Below are 8,901 nucleotides of genomic sequence, written 5' to 3'. Positions count from 1 at the left end.
GGTTCTGACCCAGACTCTTCCATTTGTAAGGACCCTTGTGATTACACTGAGCCCGCCCAGATACTCCAAGTTAACCTCCATATTTTAAGGTCAAGTGATTAGTAATCTTAATTCCACCTGTAACTTTAATTCTTCCTTGCCATGTAACGTAACATATTCACAGAGATTAGGATATGGACATCTTTTATTGGGTTTATTGTGGTAAAAAGTAAATAACATAAAATTTACCATTTTAAGTGTGTGATTCAGTAGCATTAATTCCATTCAGATGTTGTGTAACCATCAGCACTATTTCCAGAACATTTTCATCACCCCAGACAGAAACTCTGTAATCATTAAGCAATAACAGAAGATGTCTTTCCATGTATTTAGGTATTCTTTAATTTCTTTCAGCAGTGATTTGCAGTTTTCAGTGTACAAGTCTTGCACCTCCTTGGTTCAATTTATTCCTAAGTATTTTAGGCTATTTTTTGATGCTATCGTAAGTAGAATTATTCTTCTTAATTTCTCTATGGATTGTTCACTGCTAGTGGACAGAAATGCAATGGATTTTTAAATGTTGATTTTTCATTCTGCAACTTTGCTGAATTCGTTTATTGGTTCTAATAGCTTTTGTAATTTTTAGGGTTTTCTATATATAGGAACATGTCATCTGACCTTCTCCTGAAATGGTCACACGGCAATCCCCCTACTGTCCCCATGCTCCCATAACCCTCGCCATTTCCCTCTACCGGTGTCATTTTATCCTACTTTGCCCTGGCCTGTGTCTTACCTGTCTCCCAGGTGTCAGTGAGGGAGGGTTTGGTGTCATTCATCTGCCTGCCCTCAGAACCTGGCACATGAGGGCCACTGGTAAATCTTTGTGAATGAATCAATCAATGGTCAAATCTATAAGCTGTTTCCTTTTCCTGCATCTTGGAGTGAGCAATGACAAACACTTTTTGAAATGGCCATCCACATGAAAATAAAATATACAGGAGGGGAAATAATTTAGCTAATAAACCTCACGGATCAAAGAAATGCATAGAAAGCAAGAAGCGGTGTCTGTCCAACTGAGTTAGCAAAGATCAAAGGAATGATGCTACTTCTGTGCTGCCAGGTATGTGGTGAGAGGGGCACTCACACACACTCCCACACTGCTTGAGGCAGCGGAAATGGTACAACCTTTTTGAAAAGCATGTTGACAATTCATATCAGGGTCCTTTCAAAACCCATAGGACACCCTAAGTATTTTCCCACAAACCTACTGTAAGAAAATAATTAAATAGGGGCAAAGACTTAGGTACAAAGATGTCCTCTTGTGACATGTTAAACAAATAAAACAGCCTATTAATGTCTAAAAGTAGAAAATACGATCAGAATAATGATGTTACTGTAACAGGCCATAGCCTTAGGGAGCCGATAACGTGGAGCCTGGCAGGTTCTTAACACGAATTTGCTGATGGATGGATGTGGGGGGAGGGATGGATGAATCAGTGACCGGGAGGTAACACTGGGCTTTGCTCTTAGAAAGTCACACCTTTGGCTGTCTGAAGAGTGGAGTCTGAGCAGTGAAGAGGCGGGGGAGGCTGGGTCTGGGGAATTCCTCCCACGTGAGGCCCAGAGGTTACTTCCTGCAGCTTCTCAGCTCAAGGGCCCTCCTCTAAAGGCGTGTCTTTCTCCACACAGGACATGTTCCAGTAGACCCTAACGGCGTCTCTTCCTGGCCCAGAAACGCTTGTTCCCAAGCACGAGAGAGCCATGGGCAGCCTGCAAGGGAGCATCGTGGCCCATCTCCTCTGGATGCTGCTACTCTGGAGTGGGGACAGCAGCTGTCAGGCCCAGAGGGCAGGTGGGGCTGGAGGCTGTGCCAGGCTGAAGACAGAGCCGTCCGTGTGCGCGTCCGTGCGTGTGTGGGTGTGGGCCTCGGGGTGGGCTAGCGCCTGTGTGTGAGAGAGTGCGGGTCATCACAGGGGAGGTGTCAGCTGTCCCCCAGCTGGCGTGTGTCATAATCAGTCGTGCAGCTGGGGTGTGTGCATGTGTGTGTATGTGTGTGAGAGTGAACACACGCCTTTTTTTGTTTTTTTTAATTTTTATTGGAGTATAGTTGCTTTGCAATGTTGTGTTAGTTTCTGCTGTGCGGCAAAGTGAATCAGCTATACGTATACATATATCCCCTCTTTTTTAGATTTCCTTCCCATTTAGGTCACCACAGAGCATTGAGTAGAGTTCCCTGTGCTATAAAGTAGCTTCTCATTAGTTATCTATTTTATACACAGTAGTGTGTGTATGTCAATCCCAATCTCCCAATTCATCGCATCCCCCCTCCTTCCCCTCTTGGTATCCTTAAGTCTGTTCTTTATACCTGTGTCTCTATTTCTGCTTTGCAAATTAGTTCATCTGTACCATTTTTCTAGATTCCACATATAAGTGATATTATATGATGGTTGTTTTTCTCTTTCTGACTTCACTCTGTATGAGAGTCTCTAGGTCTATCCACATCTCTACAAATGGCACTATTTCGTTCCTTTTTATGGCTGAGTAATACTCCATTGTATATATGTACCCCATCTTCTTTATCCATTCCTCTGTTGATGGACACTTAGGTTGCTTCAACACACATCTTGTGTCAATCATAGAATGTGTTGGGGGTGTGTCTCTGTTGAGCGCATACAGGGTTTGGGGGCGGTGGGCAGGTTAGTGCCCTGCTGCGTTGTCTGGCTCTGTGAGGACGTTGGACCACATCCTGGGGGGCGTTGGATGCGCTGGAGTCCAGCCGGAAGAGGCGGCTGGGACAGTGAGTGGACGGGAAGTGAGGAAGTTACTGTAGCAGAGAAGGCCCGGGCGGGAGGGGGTGAGAAGTGACAGGAGGGTTTGCCCACCTGTCTGAGGGCCTCCTGGGAGGAGTCACTGTCAGTGGGGGACATGGGGAAGGGGTCAGGGACCTGAGCTGGTCTGGTCTGTATCACAGCACCCAGCCCAGAGCCCACGCACTGTGTCCACGGCACACAGCTGGACCAGATCTCAGGGAGAGCACCTGTCACTATACGGCTGGTATACGGCTGGTATACTATACGGCTGGTGTAAAATGCTGCCCCCATTTTACAGATGAGGAACTGAGGTAACAGATGCCCACTGCTGTATATAAAATAGGTAAACAACAAGGACCTACTTATAGCACAGGGAACTATATTCGATATCTTGTAATAATCTATAATGGAAAAGAATTTAAAAAAAGAATATAGATATATACATCTATATGCATAACCGAATCACTTTGCTATACACCTGAAACTAACACAATATTGTAAATGGACTATACTTCAATTTAAAAAAGTGTTGGGAAAAAAAAAAAGAGAGGCTCCTATCCCCCTACCCCCATCCCCGTGAGGCTGGGGGACACAAGAAGTGCTGAGCCAGAGCCAAGCCCTTTATCCGGGGCCTCCAAAGAAGATGAAAAACAAACAACAGATCCCAGAGGCTTGCGTTTCTCCATCGTTTTACAAAGTTCTGCTTTGCCTGAGCCTCACAAAGCCCGGCTGTCTAGAAAGACAGTGATGAGTGTGGGCGTCCTGGTTTTCATGGGAGGAATGTGGGGCTTCCTAGGAGCTTTCTGTGTCCCCTGGGATGACCCCACGTGCCCAGGCGATACCCAGGATTATCAAATTCAGAAGTGGGAAGGCCCAAGGACCTTCTGTCCGTGCCCTCATTTCACAGAGTTGCGGCCCAGGGGAAGCAGTCACCTGCCGGGTCACAGGGCCCTTGCCTGTGGCAGAGCCGAGGCCAGAAGCCAGGACCGTTCCCACCACATCTCTCTTCATTCTCACCTGCGCAAGACCCAGCCTGTACCCTGGCCTCCAGGAGAAAGTGGCCCCTTGGCGAGGCCTCTTGCACATAGGAACCTTCTGCAGCCTAGAGGATTACAGCCGCAGGGCGGGCCCTCCCTGGCCCTCAGCAGCAATTATTCTGATCAGGCTGGGACATCATTGTCCCAAAGACAAAAGGATGACCTTTTGTGTCAAGGAGAAACACTCCCCAGGAATTATCTCTGAGTCCACACATCTGGGCGGACACACTTCTAAAACTCTAATCCTGTTAGGGGATCAATCCTGCGAAGGCAGGGATTCATCTCAGCTCCTCAGCGGATCGGACTTGGATTTTAAAAACTAGAGGAGAAGGTAGATGTGGAAAATTCAAGGGAGGCACTGGCTCAGGGCAGGATAAGAAGTATTTGTGTGTGTGTGTATAAATATACCTAGCTTTATTGTTTTTCTGTTTTTTGAACATAATGCATTGCTTGTAAACACAAAATCAGAAGTACAAAGGAACACAATTCACTCATGGTTCTGCTTGCCAGAAATAAGCCATGTTTCTTTTTGTAGCTTCTCTCCTGAATACACAGTTGTACACAGAGACACACATGCTTTTCATACCCAACAACAGAGTGGAAAATGTATCCACATTGGTAAATAAGGGTTCCTGTAGGGCCCGGCCGTGGCTGTGGTGGCTTCCTGGCATCCCACTGAATGAGCACAGGAGGAGTATTATTTAAGTAGTTCCCTATGGGTGATCATGGAGGTGGTCTCCAGAATTTTGCTTGGCATTGCTGCCATGAACTTCCTTATACATCTTTATTTTTTTCCCCTTCCATTTATCTGCTAGTTTGCTTCAGTTAAATCACTGAATCTGGAATTGGTGGATCCAAAGATACCCTCTTCTGCAAAAGGCTTTTAGGACCCTGACAATGGGGTGACAAACCCCATGGCCACTTCTTGAGCCCACAAAGGCACTCTCCTTACGCTCTCACTGGCTACCACGGTCTTTCTGACTTTTGCCAGTTGGACAGTTTAACAAAGTGGGATTCTTTTTCTTTTTTTGGTTTGTTTTTATTTTATTTTCACTAATCAGATGTTTGTGCCAGGTGTTCCCAAAGCCTGATCAGCTGCTGCTGTTGGCATGGCCAAGACTCAGATTCCAGAAAAATCGAGACAAGGGCATTTTGATGGTTCCCCTGTATATTTGTGCAGCACTTTGGAGTTTAGAAGACACTTTTCCTCATATTATCTAACTGTGAAATGGGGACGAGCAAGCTCTCTGCAGAGGGCTGCCCTGAGGATCAGAAATAAATTATATAGTGCCGCATTTTGTTTAATCAAAAGCATCACATAGCTTATATAAAATTTATATTTGTAAAAATATAAGCATATTTTTTATAGAGCACTATAGAGCTTCTAAAATATATGAATGCAGTCTATCTTATATGATTTCTAATAGTGAAATACTTTGAACTGTTTAACTATCTGACAAGAGAGGACTGGCTAAATAAATTATGGTCATCCCTGCAGTGGAATCTCTGCAGCCATAGAAACCGGCATTATCGCACTGGAAATGGGCTCCCAGAGCATCGCTGGATGCGGTAAAACCAGCTTATATATCAGTGCGTCTGGTACAGGCCCACTTCCATCGATAACTATATGGAAACAGAACATAAATAAATACACCGTGGGCTAGCAGTAGTTATCTCTGAGCAGATGGAAATACGAGCGTTTAAAGATTTTTTTATTGCCTTTTCTGCTTTTTCTGAAATGGGCGTGCATTATTTATAGTAGGTTTGAAAGATAACGAAGTCACTTTCGAACGAAAATAATGGGAATAAAGAAACGGGTACGGTAGTATTCCATGATTGTTACTGTCTTATATAATTATATATATAAACTATATATATAATTATATATATTTATATAACGTCTATATAATATATAATATATAATTATATATGTATTATTCACTTATATACATATATAATTATATATAATTATGTATATGATATATTTTATATATCATTACATAGTATATTATATATAATTGTATATGTTATTCACTTTTAGAAATATATATAAACCATATATAATTATATAGTTCTATATTAGTATATTTTATATTATATACAATTATATATGGTATCCACTTGTATAAATATATGTATTAGCTATATATATAAATATATATGTTAACTATATCTATAGGCAGCTGAACCTCACAGCAGCCTCGGGGAGACTCCTGGTCACGTGACCTTTGGGGACCAGCGGTTGGGGCTTTAAGGCAGCAGTCGAGGCCCCGCCCCCGCCCCCGCGCGAGGCCGAGTGGGCGGGGCCTGGAGGCAGGTCTGCGAGACCCGGATGACCACGCCTCCCGCCCCCAAGGACCGTGCCCTTCCCTCGACCCAGCGGCCCCCGTGGCCCTTCTTGTCGCCCCTGCAGGTTGCAAAAGCGTCCACTACGACCTGGTCTTCCTCCTGGACGCCTCCTCGAGCGTGGGCAAGGAGAACTTCGAGAAGGTCCGGCAGTGGGTGGCCAACCTGGTGGACACGTTCGAGGTGGGCCCGGACCGCACCCGCGTGGGCGTCGTGCACTACAGCGACCGGCCAACCACTGCCTTCGAGCTGGGCCGCTTCGGCTCACGGGCCGAGGTCAAGGCGGCGGCGCGGCAGCTGGCCTACCACGGCGGCCACACGCACACGGGCGACGCGCTGCGCTACGTCACGCGGCACAGCTTCGCGCCATGGGCCGGCGGCCGCCCCGGGGACCGCGCCTTCAAGCAGGTGGCCATCCTGCTGACCGACGGCCGCAGCCAGGACCTGGTGCTGCCCGCCGCCGCTGCCGCGCACCGCGTGGGCATCCGCATCTTCGCCGTGGGCGTGGGCGAGGCGCTGCGGGAGGAGCTGGAGGAGATCGCCTCCGAGCCCAGGGCCGCGCACGTCTTCCACGTGTCGGACTTCGACGCCATCGACAAGATCTGGGGCAAGCTGCGGCGCCGCCTGTGCGAGAGTGAGTAGGGACCGACGCGCGGGGCGGGGCGGGGCGGGACCCGGCTGCACCGCAGAGGGGGGCTCGAGGCCACCCGGCCAGCTCAGTAACTGAGAACTCCCCACCCCCAGTCCGGGCCCATCACCCAGGGTCCTGCCCCATGGGCCCCGCGTCCAGGGAGGCAGAGGTGGAAAGAAAATTAAAGAGCTGGGTCCTGAACCCCGCCCAGTCTGAGATACTCGGAGACTGGTTACGTCTCTTGAGTTGCAGCTTCATGTCTGCAATGGGGACCATCCACTGGCCTCCCAGGGCTGTTAAGTCAGAGCAGGTGCCTGCAGAGGCCTCGCCAGAATATCTGCACGCAGAGCTGAGAGATGTCGGGTCCTGCTTCTCTCCTGAGGGGTCGCAGTGAGAGATCATGGAAGAACGGGGGCACAGACCGCCTTTGGGAACTGCCCGAGTCAGTCTGGGCAGGGCGTGACATGGTCAGATCTTTGTGCAGAATGGAATGCCGGCAGGACAGCGGAGTCCGAGGAGCCCACTGCTGGTCCCAGAGGCCAAGGGCTCTTGACCTGGTGCCCCCTGAGATCACCCGAGGCCTCCGAGTTATTTGCCTGGAATCTTGACTGTGGCTGGGGATGGAGGATGGGAGAGGAAGGAGTATGTGGGCGGAGGGGGCAGACAACGGGCAGAGATCCAGTGGCCCCTGGGGCTCTGACCTGGACGGCTGACCTCCAGGACCGTAGTGGGGTCATTCTGAGGCCAGCCCCCTCTCCAGGACAGGAGGGGTGAAGTGAGTTTCTCTTGTGCCAGCCTTTCTCTAGGTTCAGCCTCTGCCTGCTTCACTGGGGTGATATTTCCTCCTTGCCGGGTAACTTCTGCCTCCAGGGCCCAGACTGGGGCAGGGAGCAGAGTGTCAGCCTCTGTCTTGCTGACTTCTCTGGGGGACTGCGCCCTGGGTGGGGCAGCCCAGAGGGTCGCACCTGGGCAGGGGCAGGGGCCTGGGGCAGTGGAAGAGGGACGGGCAGTGAGAGCAGCTGGCCAGAGAGGCAGGGGCCTTGTCCCAGGGATGGGCCGGGCTTGCAGCTGACTCATATCTGAGACTGGATGCCCTCGGTTTCTTTACCACTCTGCGGCTTTTTCTCTACTTACTTATTCACAGATACTTACTGGGGGTCTAATGTTTGTGTGGCCTGACTTCTGAGCCTATAGAAAAAGATAAGACACAGCACCTGCCCTCAAGGCTTTCCTAGTCTAGATGGCGGAAAAGACACCAAAAAAGGAATGTGACGGGTGGGGTCCTGCTGTGGTTTTGGTGGATGGTGACCCTGAGAAGACGGAGGGCTTCCTGGAGGAGGTGACACTTAGACGGTTTAGAAGACAGAGCGCGAGCTTCAGGATGAGGTGGCCATACTTAGTCAATGAACTGGAAATGGCCAGAGGAAAGGAGCAGAGTGGAGGATGGTGGCTTTGTGTGATTGTCAAGGCCTAGATAAAGGAGGGCCTTGTGTGCAAGGCGAGGCGTTGGAGGGTTCTTCACAGGGCGTGACATGGTCAGATCATTATGCAGAATGGAATGCTGGCAGGACAGCAAGCAAAAGGGAGCCCCTTCACAAGACTGCTGGGGAAATTCAGAGAATGGTGCTGGGGTGGATGGCACATTGATGCCGAGGCCCATTTTACAGATGAGGAAATTGATGCCCAGAGGGCTGAGAGACAGTCACCTACTCTACAGTGTGCAATTCATTGGCCATAGACATCCTTAGTGACTTCATTTGACCCTCATTACAACCTCCTAAGATACAGATGCTCGTCTTTTTGCTGCTGAGGGCATTTAGAATGCTGAGGTCATGGGCTTCTGGGCCCTCAGCGGTAGGCCGGAGAGGTGACGGGGCCACACTGGGGAAGAGGAGGAAGGCAGAGGGAACAGCCCAGGCAGGGCCAGGCGAAGGCTTGATCTAGGTGCATATGCTCAAGAAATCCAGGCTGACAAGGGCCCGACGCTAGGTCATGGGCCTAGCCAAGGGGCAGACATCCAACATGGTGGCTCAGGGTCCATGAGCGCCCAACTGCCATCCCAGAGCCTTGATCCAGGGACCTAGGAAGCAAGGCTGCT

General features: G+C 49.3%; 1 protein-coding gene across 1 annotated transcript in view; it reads left to right on the top strand.

Moving 5' to 3' along the window:
* Positions 1-1,672: 1,672 nt before the first annotated feature.
* COL22A1 (collagen type XXII alpha 1 chain) overlaps positions 1,673-8,901 on the top strand; it is a 247,984-nt gene continuing 240,755 nt past the window's right edge. Inside the window, exons 1-2 of the mRNA XM_061171582.1 lie at positions 1,673-1,831; positions 6,240-6,806. Coding sequence (XP_061027565.1) covers positions 1,741-1,831; positions 6,240-6,806 — 658 coding nt within the window. The 5' untranslated portion in view covers positions 1,673-1,740. The remainder of the gene's footprint in view (positions 1,832-6,239; positions 6,807-8,901) is intronic.

The sequence above is a fragment of the Eubalaena glacialis genome, chromosome 17, assembly GCF_028564815.1.
Source record: "Eubalaena glacialis isolate mEubGla1 chromosome 17, mEubGla1.1.hap2.+ XY, whole genome shotgun sequence".
In the NCBI taxonomy this organism is placed as follows: Eukaryota; Metazoa; Chordata; class Mammalia; order Artiodactyla; family Balaenidae; genus Eubalaena; species Eubalaena glacialis.
Note: the sequence above shows the minus strand (reverse complement) of the source record. Positions and strands in the feature narration are given on the sequence as shown.